This window comes from Siphateles boraxobius, unplaced genomic scaffold, assembly GCF_051911475.1.
Source record: "Siphateles boraxobius isolate OS27281-9 unplaced genomic scaffold, OSU_SipBor_1 35, whole genome shotgun sequence".
In the NCBI taxonomy this organism is placed as follows: Eukaryota; Metazoa; Chordata; class Actinopteri; order Cypriniformes; family Leuciscidae; genus Siphateles; species Siphateles boraxobius.
In genome coordinates, this window is record NW_027508975.1 from 14,562,235 (window position 1) to 14,578,415 (window position 16,181).

The window sequence follows — 16,181 nt, forward strand, 5'->3', positions numbered from 1 at the left end:
TAAAACTGAGATTTATTTTAATGACCTAAAAAACAAGTTAAAATTCCTGCCTGTGCGAGACCTGACAAAATTACAGATCACTGAAGAGTCACAACTATTATAGTAACAATTATATTAACAATAATTAAAATAAAAGGAAAAGCACCAATATGGGGCTCGCTTGAAGCTACATCAAGTGAGCGATTCTGGAAGAGCGCACTCGTGCATGATGTAAAAAGAACTGAGGTAATAGTATGTGCAGCTCCGCTCTGAATGGCTGGTGAGCAAGAATGTGCGCTACTTGTCCCTAGTGGCACCCATCCCACTTTTCCTTTTGCATTTAGTCCTCGTCTTCATCCTCGTCATCATGGCTAGAGTTGTTCAGCTGTGGCCGCTCACGCTTGATCTTAACAATCCCAGTGAAGATGGCGTAACCCAGCATGGCTCCCACAGCAAACAAAACAGAAAGAATCTGGTTACGGCGCTTGTGGGGCTCATTGTCGAAGTCGCCGCTATGAGGCTGAACATGAATCTTCTGACCTGGTGCCTCTGAAAAGGGGGGAAGGTAAAGTTTAATTAAGTTAGTTTCAGCAAAAAATGTCAAGGGTTATTTGAGTCCTCTTCAACTGAACCAAACTCAGACCCCTTTAAATGGACCAAAAAGTGAACGGAAATAAAAAGAACCCAGTTCTCTGCATTTACATTATCAGAGTTCATAAAAGGAGACCCAGATCAAATTTTACTTCATTCAGTTTATGTTCCATTCACAATGTTTTCAGAAAATTACATCAAATTAAATTTTTTGGTAGTATTTATATAATATTCATACTACTACTAAGATTTTTATTATTATTATTAATTTAAAATAAATTGTAATATTGTCATTATTATTATTATTATTATTAATCATAATTCTTATTAAGAAAAAAATTGTACTTATTCATTAATATATTCATATTTGTATTATAAATAATTTACATGTTTACATTTCATTATTATTATTTATATTAGTAGTATTGTTGTTATTAATAATAATACTTATTTAATTCATATACATAATGTTTATATTAGGCCTACTACAACTGATAATAATAATTTAATTCAAAAGGTTAATTTAAATGAACAATAATACAATTTATTACTATTAATAATAATCGTAAGAATATTATATGAATGATAATACAAAAAATCCTTAATTTAATATTCATACAATTATTAATAATAATATTTTGTATTGATATTTATTTAAATTGACCTTTTACATTAAATTAATAATTTGTAATAACATTATTGTTGTTGTTGCTAATAATAGTAATACTGATTTAAATAAAATATACATACCATTTATATTAGGACTACTACTCCCTACAACTACTAATAATGCTAATAATAATAATAATAATAATAATAATAATAACAACCCATTATTGATAATTTAACCATTTTAAATGAAATCATAAGGTTAATATTATTATTAACTACTACTACTACTACTACTAATAATAATAATAGATCAAAATCTTTAACAAAATATAATACAGCAATATCCACCTCGTGCATCAGAGGGGAAGTAGAGTTCTAGGATGTTGGAGCAGTACTGCTGCAGGTTGTTCAGAGAGTTGAGGTGCTGCTGAAGCTTTCCATTAGGCAGTTTGATCTTCAACAGAGGAGCCAGGTGTGCAAACACATACGCATCCAGCGATGAGGGACTGGAAGCACATGAAACATCATGGTCACATACGCACATTCTCACACAAACATGCACAAATTATGCAATTACACACAATTGGTGTTGCTTACGAGTCTCCAAAGAAGAATTTTTGTGATCCCAGTCTCTGCGATAGGAGGGTCATACATTCAAATGCATCACGATAAAGCTAGAAACACAAACACAAAGATTAAGTTGATCGATCAAAACTGCTGCCAATTTTTTTGTAAAAAGGACATGTACATCTGTCTTTGCTCATAACTCAAAATTAATCACACTCTTTTCCAAAGCCTTCCTCTAAACCCAACAAAGCAGTGATAACATGAAGACATGTTGCCATGGCAATGAGTCGTCTGACCCAATTCTTTCTATGTTGTGTAAACATATGACGGAGATCCTGTAGAATGGTCCAGGGCTCAGGAGTGTCTTTGAAACAAATGTAGACCACCAAGAGACTGTCAAAAACAAAGCCCACATATAGAAAATTCTCATGGTTTGAATGTAGCAGCTTACCGGTATATTGAGATAAGCTAAAAGAATTTCTCCCCCCTGGTTTCACAGACGAGGCTTAAGCCTAGTCTCAGACTAAAATGCATGTTTGAGCTGCTTTAACTGAAAGCAACTTGCACTGTCATATCTTAAAAATATGTCTGTCCCATTGTTTAGTCTCAACATATACACCAGTAAGCCACTTAAATGCCCTAATTAAACAAAGGCCTAATTCAGTCTTAATCTAAGACCTCTTTGTGACACCAGGCCTTAATGACATGAATTTGGATAAGCTTTTACTTTAGCAGATTACACTTTTATTGCATCGATTAGTGTTAAACTACATTTAAATAGTGAAAGCTTTTTAGAAAGGTTGTATAACCTGTTACAGTTATCTTAAACAGCGCTTAAATTGCTAACTAGAAATTGTTTAACATTAACCAATAGTTTGCACAGCTTCAGATACATTAGTTGAAACAGCTTTGGAATAGTGTGCACAGGACCAGGGATGAGAGTGTGTCTCATACACTACAGTTCAAAAGTTTGGGGATGGTAAGATGATTTAATGGTTTTAAAATAAGCCTCTTATGCTCACCAAAGCTACAATTATTTTATCAAAAATACATTAAAAACAGTAATATCATGAAATATTATGACAATTTAAAATAGCCATTTTGTATTTGAATATATTTCAATTGTCATTAAAAATGTCATTTATTCCTGTGATGTCAAAAGTGAATTTTCAGCATCATTAAGCCAGTCTTCAGTGTCACATGATCCTTCTGATCAATCATTCTGATATGATGATGATTTGCTGTTCAAGAAACAGTTTTTCTACTTACTATTTTTGTGGAAACAATGATACATGAAGTTTTTCCAGAATTCTTTGATAAACAAAGTTCAAAAGAACAGCATTTGTTTTGTGACATTATAAATGTTTTACTGTCACTTTTGATCAATTTTATATACTCTTGCTAAATAGAAGTACTAAAGGGATAGTTCGCCCAAAAATGAAAATTCTGTCATAATTTCTCACCCTCATGTTGTTCCAACCCCATAAGACCTTCGTTCATCTTTGGAACACAAACTAAGATATTTTTTATGAAATCCGAAAGCTTTCTGACCCACCCTAGACTGTAATGTTATTACCACTTTTAAGGCCCAGAAAGGTAACAAAGACATTGTTAAAATAGTCCATGTGACTACAGTGGTTCAACAGTAATGTTATGAAGCGACGAGAATACTTTTCGTGCGCAAAAAACAACAACTTTACTCAACAATTTCTAATCTTTTGGAGGGGAGCTTTCTGTCCCTCCACTTACTACTCATTTCAAGCCCTAGAAAGGTAGTAAAGCCATCATTAAAGTAATCCATATTACTCCAGTGGTTTCACCTCAATTTTATGAAGCAACAGTAGTGCTTTGTTTGTGAAAAACAAACCAAAAAACATAATTTACCACTTTATTTACAAAATATTAACATGCGTTCATGCAACGACGTCTGCTCTCAGGTCAACACAACCCGTCATGGTGCTCTCATCAACCAATACAGAGATAATTTTATGATGGCTTTACAACCTTTCTGGGGCTTGAAAGTGGTAGTTGCGTAGGCTATCAATGGAGGGACTGTAAAAGACCTTTATTTGTGCTCCGAAGATAAACGAAAGTCTTATGGGTTTGGAATGACATTAAGGTGAGTAATTAATGACAGAATTTTTGGGTGAACTAACTAACCCATTAATTTCTTTATTTTTGATTTTTTAAATCTTACTGATCCCAAACTTCAGAAGAGTAGCGAAGATTGTATATTTTGTTCATGTCACATATTTCTTATAAGCATTTCCTTTCTATTTAAATGTTTAAATCATGGAAGGAGAACATTGTAACAGAACTAAAATCTTCAGTGTTCCTGAACAAAATTCTTTCTGTTCCTCCCGTCTCACCTCTTTCTCCAGCTGTTCACCGGGCTCCAGGACTGCGTCTCCCCTCACGAGTCTCAACTTCTCCAGCTGCTGGCTGTGCATGCGGTTGGGTAGCAGGAAGTTAAGAGGGAAGGGGATGTTTTCTGCATACCAGCCCCGTGTAACATCCACATAGTTTTTCGAATCTATCCACAGTGTGTAGACCTACCCAGACAGAATTGTTCAGAGACATATGAAGTTTCTCAGAACTCCAATTAAGTTCCACTAAGACTGTGAATGTCTCCGTTTTAAAGTTTTAAAGAGGAAAATAGGATGTGCGGCACATCAGTAAATGGATGTCCGCAGGGGGACAGTGAAAGATCAAACATCAGCATTTGAGCGGTGTCATCATGCAGAGAGTAGAAATGACTGTACAAAGAGAAATAGCTTTGTAATGAACAGAAATTATTGGATACAATATAAGGGCTTTGAATATGTATTTTCCTGACAGAGGTATCTGTTTTAGGGAGTTGTTAGACCTGTAGATAGTTTGCTTAGTTCCGAAAACAGGAGTTTAAATTGTTACAATGTTGTATTTTCTTCTTGGTTTGGTTTGCTATCGCAAGGCAGCATTTCTAAACAGACAAACATTTGTTTATACAAGTCACGTGCAAGTAAACTGTCCTCTCATTGGTCAGAGTGTAGCTGATAAACTTATCCATTTCATCTCCTGGACTCCCAATCTTGCGCAGTGAATCTCGAACTTATGTTTGTATTATTGACAACGTATTGTTTAGCCTTCGCACAACACTGTTCCATTAAGCAATTAAAGCACATCACTTTGAGACGCCCGCTAAACACCTTGTAAACTTCTCTATTTCCATTTGTTTTGGACAGTTGTTCATACGACCAAATTTAAATTAGGCTTTTCACTTTTTATGCAACTTACGTAATTACTCATAAATAATTTGTGACACAGCCTGGATCGTTGGGTCGGATTGCTTTCTTTCCACAAGCTAACCACTCCAGTTTTAGTTTTTTTAAGAGGGCCGAGACCACGGGGGCGTTTCTCAAAATCATCATAAGCCAAAGTTGATAGTAGAACCATTGCCAACAATGCTCTCTACGATCAACTTAGCTCACGACACTTTTGATAAACGCAACCCATCGCGTTCACGCAATCTCAGAGCGATTTCTCTGGTGCGGATTTGGCCATGTTCATATATGCCTAAACGAACTGAACTAAGGGAGAAAACGTGCCAGGTTGCGTAACAGGTGTGAAAACGCCCTTGTCTTTTGCTGCACACTCCTCACCAGTGCAGGTAGCAGTTTCTCCTCCAGTAGAGAGACAAATGCAAGCGTATCTGCACCCTCCTTTGCTGATAGGTCATAGTCTGCATTGTACTTCTGAAACAAGAGACAGACAATTATTTAACTGCAACTTTCAAAAGCACTCATCACATTTGCATTGCATTGCGTTCTTTATCTACTGTAAGGGTGAAATAAGCAGTGACTAACAATCAAAGCAGCAGCTGCAGTATGCCAGCAGTTGTTAATGTGAATGTAACTGACAGTGTTGGGAGTAATGGGTTACAAAATAATGCATTACAGTAACATATTACTTTTTTCTGTAACGCAGTAGTGTAAGGCATTACTAATCAATTTTCAGTAATATTTTACTATATTACATGTTCAGTTACGCTTGCATTATAACACACTTTTAGATTTAATTGTAAAAAAACAACCACAAAAAACACCAAGACCGCGAGACATTAACAATTGAAAAATGCAAGTTTTTAGTAAGTTAAGTTAGCAAGTTACCTGTTCGTGGTCAGTCAATAGCCGCTTGTGGTGTCCAAGATTGTAAATAAAGACTAAATGGCAGCGTCTGATATATTTTTTATAACGATTTATTTTTTACAAGAGTGCCGTAAGGTATGATTTCGGCCTCTGTGCTCGCGCTGGCCAGTGGAAAAGCGGCTAATGTGTGAAGAAGAAGACTGTACATTCGCGAGATGGACGTATGCGCATTAGGCTACTCCATTTGTTCTGTGATTTCTTTCTAAACAGTTAGGCTGTTTAGGTGGTATTTTTCTTGTTTTCATCACGCGATCATGTTTTTGATGGGGTGGTGACGCGTTCACGTAACATGATGTAAGGAAAGCAACTAAAAGCTGTCACAAAGAACCGGCAAAAGCAATGATTATGAATATGTCAAATATAGCAAGGAGACATTTTAATTGTTTATTAATAAAGATGAAGTTGACGTCTCTGACTCGCGATCTTCGCAGTAGGCTAGTGAATGGGCCAGAGAGAAATGCACATTTCATACAGATAAGCAGAGAGCAGTCCGTTTTCTTTCGTTTTGAACAGTTCTGTTTACAAGTAGACATTTCAATATATAAATTTTTTTTTCAGGTCTGTGAAGTAAGCTAGGCTACCTTATAGCCTACGCTGAGTTTCGGTTAATTTATGAGACGCGCTCCAGTTCACACGCAGGCGCCTCCGTGTCGTAATTATCTATTGTCTGCTATATTTACTTCTTATTTATTAAATCCAGGCAATTGGTTGATGAAACATTGATTAAAATTAAGATGCAACTAGTACAAATCGAAATTCACTTTAAAGAAAGGCTTTGTGTCTTCTGTTTGAGGTCTCTGTGAAAGTTTTAAAACAGTCTTTTAGTGCCGCTTCAGAGCGGTCGCGTCCGTAACAGAGAACTGTCACGTAGCTTACATTGTTTTTTCCTCATAAATGCGAACACGAAAAATGTTATGTTCTGTGGAGAGCCAACATCCGGTGGGTAGTATTACTTTTTATTTGCGCAGTGTAATTCACAGAATTACCAAAAAATATTTTGCCTCCTAAAAGTAAAATAAAAAAACATTTGTCACGCATTATGCGTGTGTATTTCCCTCATATTAAATATTAAACGCATGTGTAGGCTGATATTTTTCTAATGTCTGGACTCTTTTAAGGGGGTATCCTGGATAAACAGACGTTTCAATATATTGGTATTAAATGCATTTTCTGAGAATTTATATTTCAAGTTTTGACTGCAAATGTCACGTCCAAAACACTGGAATTCCCCAATTTTAAATAATTTACCCACAACCAGTTTTGTGGTGTAGGTCTACGTATTTTATAACGTTAACTTCAAAATTCAAATGATACTAATAGTAATTTAAAGATGTGGTAGCATTGGATCTGGAGAGGAAGGATAACTCTTGGAGTTGGAAGGTGTGTGTCGCGATTCTGCAGGTTTGTGGATCTGAGTGTTGCGATTTCGGTTTCATATTGCATATCCTTACAGCCTTAGAATGTTAAGTTCTACTACTGTATATCTATTTTGGTGAAAGTAGCTCAAAAGTAATGCAGGAGTAATGTAACGCATTACAATTCTGAGACAGTAATATTGTAAGGTAATGAATTACTTTTAAATTAGAGTAACAAGTAATGTATAATGTATTACAGTTTGGAAGTAACTTGCACAACACTGGTAACTGACCATGATGTGTCTGAATGTCTACCACATTGCCAAAAGATTCTCTCAAGGATTAATGGATATAATAAGGAAAGGTTAAGCAATAAAATTTGTCAATTTCCAGAGTTCTTTCATGGGAGTAACTCGGACATGCATTGCATGCTCTTAGTTCACCACTAACAAGCTATAAACGCCCATGCCATACCCACCGCCTTTACAACACAAACCAGAAGCTGTTATTGGGAAACTGCTCTCAATCTCATGACAGCTACAACAACCAATATGACCAACAACAAAGTCAAGAATACTGTCGTACTCCTTTAAAATGTCCTGCAAATATTCCATTAGGATTGTACAATAATAATTTCCATTTGTATGTCAGGTAACAATCTTTTGAATTGTATTTATTATTAGCATACAGATATTCAATAGTGTAAAAATCGGTTGCTGTTATATTATGAAATAAGACCGACTTTTTATTCTAGGTTTTTCTCTACATAAACTAGCAGTAATGAATTATGCAGTATCATATGAGATTAGTATGGTGTTTTTCTCCTATGCGCACCAAGGATGCATATATTTGATATAAATACAGAAAAAACAACATTGTAAAATATTATTACAATTTAAATTAACAGTTCCCTATTTGCATATACTGTAAAATGTAATATATTTTTGTGATGGCAACGCTGAATTTTAAGGAGCCATTATTCCAGTTTAGTGTCAAATGATTCTTCAAAAAATATTCAATATGCTGATTTGCTGCTTAAGAAACATGTCGTCTTTTCAATATTGAAAACAATTGTGCTGCTAAATATTTTTGTGGAAACTATGACTTTTTTTATTTCTTCCTTTTTCTTCATAAAGTTCAATAGAACACTTTAAAAAAAATAGAAATCTTTATGTTTAAATATCTTTAATATTTAAAATATCTTTACTATCATTAACAACTTCCTTTTAAAAGAGCTTCAGAACAGCTGTCTTTATCACTCAACACCCTTTCACAATCTACTTAGCATCTGCTCATAAACAGGTTTAAGGAAAATCCTTCACCTGTTTTCTGAGGATGCAGATCTTGATTTAGATGCTGAGAAGCTTTAGAGTCTAATCCTCACCTGTTGAGAAAGTGTGTGTGTGTGTGTGTGTGTGTGTGTGTGTGTGTGTGTGTGAGAGAGAGAGAGAGAGAGAGAGAGAGAGAGAGAGAGAGAGAGAGAGAGAGAGGGGTTGTTCGCCTCTTGGGGGGGGGGGGGTTGGGGGATGGGGGCATCGTTCACCTGTTTCCTGAGATGAATGATGATCTTACTAGGTTGGGAGACACTTCCTTCTTCCCTAGTCTTCAGAGCAGGCAGAGTACCTGTTGGAGAAGAAAAACTCACATGCTAACCCCTGCAGGACATATTTTCGAAAAATGCAGCACACTGCCTTAATTGCACGTGCATTCAAACCAAACTCCACACAACTTTCAGAAATCAGTGGAGACTTGACACGTTGACCTGTTGACGTCACTCTAAGGTTCCCTCGTACAGCATATACACATATACATACATTATATACCTATATATATATATATATATATATATATATATATATATTATATATATAAGCTGTCATTCAGTCTCCAGTCCTTGGCAGTAGCTCACTTTAACAGCTCAATGTATCAGATAACCACAGAACCATAATTTTAGCAGAATTTAGGTTTCTGCACTGCAGTAGTAAACTCACCTGTAGGACTTCTCCATGGGTTGGTGATTTTGTGAACTTTGAGAGGAGCTCCAGCAAACTTGGCATAGGCCTTAAGAGAGAAAAAAAAGAGAAAACATGGAATAAACTCTGTTATTTATTCCCAAGACACAAACAAAACAATGGAGCGCAACAGTTGAGTTCTGGAAGTAAAATCCCAATTATTTATCCTCAGAGAAATATTTTTTTCATATAAACATGAGTAGTTCTTACAAAGTATGACAACCATTTGTAAAGTATCTGGACCCTGGAGTAGCAATCAAACAAGTCAAACATTGTTAAAATGGTTCATATAAACATACAAGATGCTATAGCTATAATAATAACATTATAGGCTATATATGAACATGGTTTTTAGTAACGGTTTTTAAAAAGTAGTCTTTTTCTCTACTTTTTGGCCTTAAAAAAAATGTTTTTTTTACATTCAGAACTAACAATATACCAAAATTACATTACTCACTCTTATAATGAGGCTTTTTTTCTTTTCTTCCTTTTCATGTCAGGAAAGTTGTATCACCCTAAAAAAACGTTTTTTTGCTTTAAAAAAAAAAAGTAATTTTATGTGTGAATCAGTGATATTTTAGTATCACTGAGATACTATAATAGTTTTTATTAATATTCTGAATTAGTTTTAATTTTTATATTTTTCATTTTAGTTAAAAGTTTTATTACTTTTGTTCTATATAGTTTTTAACAATTTCTATTTCAGTTTTATTTTTAGTGTTATTAAAGTTAAACTCGAAAAGAGAAAATGAGAAATGTTGCCTTGACAACTAGTTGACAAAATAAGTTGAATTCTGTTTTATGGTTTTAACTTTAGTTTACTACAATAACCTTAAGTGTGTGAATTGCATTTTTAATGTATTGAGCATAAAATGAAAGTCATGTCATTGACCCTAATATAATATGAATTATGGCACAGGTGGAACACTATAACGACCATTCAGCATCTAAGACTAGAGCTATGCATTTTATGAATAAAACATACTTGGAAAAAAAAAAGTTATGTTGATTTATAATAAAAATAAAAAGTCTGTCATTGCTCCTCAAAAGAGAAGAAATTTCACACGGATGAGTAATAGTAGGGCTGGATCATCTGAGTATTGCTACATTGCTATTGAGACATTTCTGTGGGGCTCAACGGGTAAGTCACTAATTGGGTCGTCCAAAAATGTGCTGACTAGAGTTAGTGCCTGGGAGGGTCTTATGTTTGCCAATGGGGGAGATCAAATTCTGGACTCACTCCAAGTCAGGATAGTAAACAACATTTTGCAGTCAGCTGCATTAAATTGAACACGAAGACGCCAATCATAGCTCTCACACTCAGTGGAATTTATGAAAGTCACTTCCCTGAGCAAAGATGAAGGCAAGTAGGAAAGATCAGATGAGAGAGACCTGATGTAGTCTCAACATCAAACAACAGCGCTGCCACTCTGTAAATTCCAGTGTGGTTTGCGGCTCTTGACTGCTGTGCTGAGAAGGCATTTAACAGGAAAAGAATTCATAGTGTTATGTTTTCTTTGTTTATGGAAAACTAAGAGAGTACGTATAATAGCATGTTTGTAACAGAAATTAATCATGTATCCAAAATACAAGATGAGATCATGGGACACAGTAAAAATTTAAAACAGTAATAATAGTCAGGCTCACATAAATACAACATCTTTAAGAATACGAGTTGAATGGCTGCAAGCACCGCTGGTAACCTGAGAAAGCGTCTGGATGCAGTTAAAGTAATGCTTATGTCTTTCAATCTCACACACAAGCCAGCTGCCCCACCTATCCATGTGCTACTGGTCTTAAAACCTTCATTCATGTTTTTCCAACTTCGTCTGCACATTTATGTTGCGGTCTGAGCCAATGTCAACAACCTATCATAGGAATTTTACAATTTGGTGAATTTGTGGTTAATTTGTATAATCTCGTTTGTACGCTTCCATACAAAATGCTTTCCTCTGACAGAGGGTTAGGTTTAGGGGTGGACCTTCATGCTTATTTTTGAAACATAGAAGTTAGCCTACGTTTTCTCATGAGATCGGGTTGGACTTGTTCAGGTATTCAAATATTATGTATATAAACTAGATACTTATGTGTTCCTGTAGCTCAAACAGTAGAGCATGGCGCTATTAACGGCAATATCATGGGTTTGATTCCCAGGAAATGCATGAGATAAAAACGTCTGACAAATGCATAAAGTAATGTGTGTCAAACTTCAGAAAATAAGAAAAAGCAGTACCAGCGCAATTCAATGAATGCACCCCTGCCATCCTGGTGATTTTTTGGCCTTTAAAAATACAAAAAAACACCTTGTTTTATCTAACCTATTAAACCAAAGCAATTTTGTGATAGTGATAATACACCCACATTTTTAAATAAATATAGCTCCCTTTCCCAGCATCTGCTTATAAAGCTTTAATCTACTCAACATAAGAGCAACTTGAGACTTGAGCTTTAGTGATGACTTTTCTGTAGACAGAACCCATAAACCACCCGTTCTCCATGAGAATGTTTAGGCTAGACAAAAGAGGAAAGTCATCACCATTGCAAAAACCTCTGCTGCCGATATCATTTCTACCACAGAGCAAAAAGAAATGTCATGTTTTTCAGAAACTATGACTAATGAAGAGCAAAAAAAAAAAAAAAAGTGAGATGCTTTCCACACTTAAAATAGTTATCCCAGGGTTATTCTAAACCCCAGGTAACCGGAATAATAATATTCTTTATTATGCCGCTTTAAACGCCAAGCTCTTTAAAGAATGATTGATTCCGACAGGATGTCAATCTTTTTATTGTACATGAGTTAGAAAACATTATTCTAAAAGTGATTCCAACAATATCATTTCTCTGTACCGTTATCGTAGTTGTGGTATGGACTCACAAAGTATGCTATTCTTTTATATTTAGAACGATTTTTAGAACTATATTTTTATGGTTATGGTACAGCGGCATGATTAATTGTTAAAAGATCGAGATCTCGGTTCAAACACCCATGTAATCTTATTCCAACAATGATTTTCCATTCAAATTTGTGTTGGTGGTGCTGAGAGAGAGCAGTTGTCAGGTGTGAAACAGCTTCACAAACAGTCTTTTCCAACACACACTATCATTATTTCTGTGTTACAATAATTCAAATAATCTCAGAAGTACTGGGATAAAAGTTTGGATATAAAACAGTGATGTCTACAGTAGCCATACAATTTTTTAAAATAAAAAGAGTAAATCAAATTCAACCTTTTGAAAGTAACTTGATGCTTCAAATAAAGATTGTATCAATTACATTAATTGTTACACCAGTATGTGCACCAAGTGACTGTTAGAAAAATGATCCTCAAATTATCCAGAATCAAGGAGCTCTACATTATAGTTATCGTCCTTGGTGTGAACGGGCCTTAAAGGGGTCATCGGGTGCCCTTTTTCCACAAGTTGGTATTTGTAACCTACTTTGGTTAAAATTTCTCAATGGTTGTGTAAAACAACACCCATTTTACCTCCTCAAAAACAGCTCTGTTCACAGCGACCCATTTCGGTGCATGTCTCTTTAAATGATAATGAGCAACTGCTCACACCACCCCTCTCTTCCATGGGGGGTACCGACACAAGACACATAAAGTGCTGCCTTGGTGGACAGTATACAAATGGCTGAGGGCGGAAATATGCTAATACAGGAAATATGCTAATACTGGACAGTCCGTCAGCGGTCGTGGGCAGAGCCTGAGCAATATGACATCATATTGCCCAGAAAACCCAAACGGCTTGATTATTGAGAGTGTTTAGGCTTTTTGAGGATTAAAAAAATAAAGGGGTGAATGATTTTTTTTTTAATTATATGATGTTTTATCAACTAGTTCGGGAGGAGGACGTTCAGATAATTAAACACGAGTGGAGCACATTCAGTTAATCATCACCCATTCAACGAATTAAGAGCTATACAGCAGACTTACCTCCGTTCATCGACAGTTTAACAGCATCCCCCCACCACCCCATCTCCTCACTTCTTGTTCTAACTACTCTTACAACAACCGGGGGGAGTACTCTGGGTTCGGGCAAAAAATTCCGACCTCAGAACCCTCTCCACGGACAGCACGCCAAATACGCATAATCTTTACTCTATTTAATTTGATGTAAGTGTGAACTCGTGAAATGGTGGTTGTGTCCACACACAAGAAAGACACATTTATATGCAAACATATAAAAAAAAGTGAATTTTGCATCCTATGACGCCTTAAAGAATGAAACAGTCTCTTCTTCACACCAGCTGTCGCATTTTCTGTGACCATTTGACAGGTAAAACCTCTGTTTATACAATATGCAGTCTTTCCGTGACTGTCTAAAGCACATGAATATGAGGCACACTATTGGTTTTGTCAGTTGACAGTCTAACACTGAATAGTTTCACACGGTATCCTACAAGTTTTGCACCACGGCAATGCAGGGTCAACACCGCTAACCTGAGTTTAAGCATTGTGTCCTTTTATTAACAATCAATAAAATTAACAATTTCTAAACGTTCACTTAACCATCCACTTTTTAGTCTTTACTTTATTTTCTGTTGATCATGGCATTGGCAACAGTTACGTATTAAATAATAATCAAATGAGGTACAAGAGCAGACAGTCAAATATCCAGGCTTATGTTGTAGTTGTGCTTACTTTTGCCATTTACAGAGCTAATTCAGTTGCTTTAATTGCATTCTCCACAACCTCATCACTCAAAACTAGGGCTGCACGATATTGAAGAAAAGTGCGATATGCGATAACTCATTAAATAATGCGATATTCGATATGCGATACGATAATGCTTTAAGTGTGTAAAATAAACTTAAAATTATCTTTAAAATATAGGTAAATTATTTAACTTTCACATTCTTTTTTTGACAAGAAAACACCCCTGCAACTTCCGAAAGTGAAAATCAGTGTTTTGCAGTAGCATAAGCAGAGTTATTTTTACATCCGTGTAAATCACAGGGTTTCAGGTTATCCTACATTAGGTTTATTTAACAACAGAAACTGAATAATCAAATGTAGAAATAAAGCACTGCTTAGTTTTCACTGTATTGAAATATATACTGATTCTTATCAAAGCTACAAAAGTTATTTAGCCAAGAGCAGTGAGTGGATTTCTCCTTGTCTTTTATTCATGACCCCAGTTATTGCAAGCTGTTACGATATGCATATTGCGATATATACATTTGCGATATTTTGATATATTGTGCAGCTCTACTCAAAACCAGTTCAGGCAAATTGAAATCAGCACTAGTGTCGTGACTAACTACATTTGTGCCATTACCTGATATGTATAAGTCCCTAGTTACATAAAAGCAATTAATTCATAGTGAGGCACTCATTCATAAACAAAAACTCAGACTGAATAAATAGCTGGATCACTGCATGTCCATTCATGTTGAAAAGTTTCAGTTATTATCCTTGTCCTGAAGTTTTGTTGTTGTTGTTGTTGTTGTTGTTGTTTGTCATCATCGAGAAACATGAGAACCTCTCAGTTACACTGTTTGGTTTTTTGTTTGGGGAGTTTGTATTATCTACACTAAGGGACCCTTCACTCCCTAGCATAAGCACACACAAACTGTTGGCTGTTTAGACAGCTGTGGCGGACATGCAGATAATCCTGTCTTTCTCTACTGTCGTCCACAATGAGTCGTATACACAAACAAAGACAAGTGATAATAGACACACATGGCCACTGCACACTATTATTGATGTATTTTTTCTTTCTTGTAAAACAATGGAAGTTTTATAGTAAGTTAGATGTGAAAACTCAGCATCTCTGCTTTTAAGGGAGGGGTGTTAACCTTAACTTAAAGGGATAGTTGACATATTCTGTCATGACACCCTCAAGTTGTTGTAAACTTATATTAAGTTATGCTTAACACAAAAAAATATATTTTGAAGAATATGGTTAACTAAACAGCATGGGAAAAATCTATCGAATTCAATGGGGCCCATCAACTGTTTGGTTTGCCAACATTCTTCAAACCTTATTTTAGTGTTCAGCAGAATAAAGAAATTCATACAGGTTTAGAACAACTTGAGGGTGGGAAAATTATGACAGAATTTTTCATTTTTGGATTAACTATACCTCGTAGGCTAATTGACGTACCCCATCCACTGAACCAAAAGGACGACCGGTCAGTATATTATCAGAAATACAACGGTTTGACATATGAGAGTTTGAAGTTTGAACCATAGACATGTGTGCGCGATTTTGGCACATCAATAACGCGTGCTGGAAGTCACCTCCCATCTTTCCTGACAACCGACACACAAATACAACACATTTCCGGCAAATACCGCAAAGCATAAAACAGAAACTAATGTGATAACCAACCAACCGATGTGTTCTTCTTACCAGCACAGTTAAACAGTCGATATCTACTGAAGGTAATCCATAGTCGCCTTTCCAACAGAACAACTCCAAGGGAGCCGCCATATTTGAATGACTTTTCACCTGGAAGTACTGCGCTCTGTCGTTACTACTGGCAACTGTCAGTGGTTTGGTAGCCTCGCCTACCCTTTTTTCCCAGTCTATGGTGGTACCCCATGTTTCTATTAAAATTATGTATTTTGTATGATGTCTTTTCAACCACTTATTAAAGGAATAAACGCTAAAACACTCCTTGCTTATTATTCTAAAGCGGCAAAGTGACACTAGAGTGTAGCCTACATGTGGCAGTTAAACCTCAACCTATTAATGATATAATTATTTTCCTCCAATTGTTGAAAAATAAACATTTCAACGGTGTCTTGCAAACATTTAAAGATTTATTCGAAAGATTTATTCAAGAGAGTGACATGACTTGCATGTTGTAATGTAAAATATCATAGTAGATTTTTATCACCACATTATAGTGTCAAATAATTATTAGT

The 16,181-nt window shown here is 35.6% G+C and overlaps 1 protein-coding gene across 2 annotated transcripts; it reads right to left on the minus strand.

Annotated features, from left to right (window-relative positions):
• On the minus strand, nucleotides 1-15,801 carry mtx1b (metaxin 1b). 2 transcript variants are annotated; one of them, XM_077196522.1, is made up of 9 exons: nucleotides 15,664-15,801; nucleotides 9,283-9,352; nucleotides 8,835-8,914; nucleotides 5,391-5,483; nucleotides 4,119-4,301; nucleotides 3,019-3,060; nucleotides 1,780-1,856; nucleotides 1,531-1,688; nucleotides 1-528 (listed from the first exon to the last, which is right to left on the minus strand). In XM_077196522.1, the coding sequence occupies exons 1-9, from the start codon at nucleotides 15,742-15,744 to the stop codon at nucleotides 320-322; spliced, it is 993 nt and encodes a 330-aa protein (XP_077052637.1). In that variant the 5' UTR covers nucleotides 15,745-15,801; the 3' UTR covers nucleotides 1-319. The 2 variants fall into 2 exon arrangements, with proteins under 2 accessions (XP_077052637.1, XP_077052638.1); XM_077196523.1 differs by lacking the exon at nucleotides 3,019-3,060 and having other exon boundaries at nucleotides 15,664-15,800.
• Nucleotides 15,802-16,181: the final 380 nt, after the last annotated feature.

What these genes read in the sequence shown, in the direction of transcription:
- mtx1b (XM_077196522.1), bottom strand. Translation starts at nt 15,744, where the DNA reads ATGGCGGCTCCCTTGGAGTTGTTCTGTTGGAAAGGCGACTATGGATTA. An exon ending in CCCATGGAGAAGTCCTACAG is followed by an intron (nt 8,915 to 9,282) that starts GTGAGTTTACTA and finishes CTTCTCCAACAG; the next exon opens with GTACTCTGCCTGCTCTGAAG. An exon ending in AAATTCTTCTTTGGAGACTC is followed by an intron (nt 1,689 to 1,779) that starts GTAAGCAACACC and finishes ATGTGCTTCCAG; the next exon opens with TCCCTCATCGCTGGATGCGT.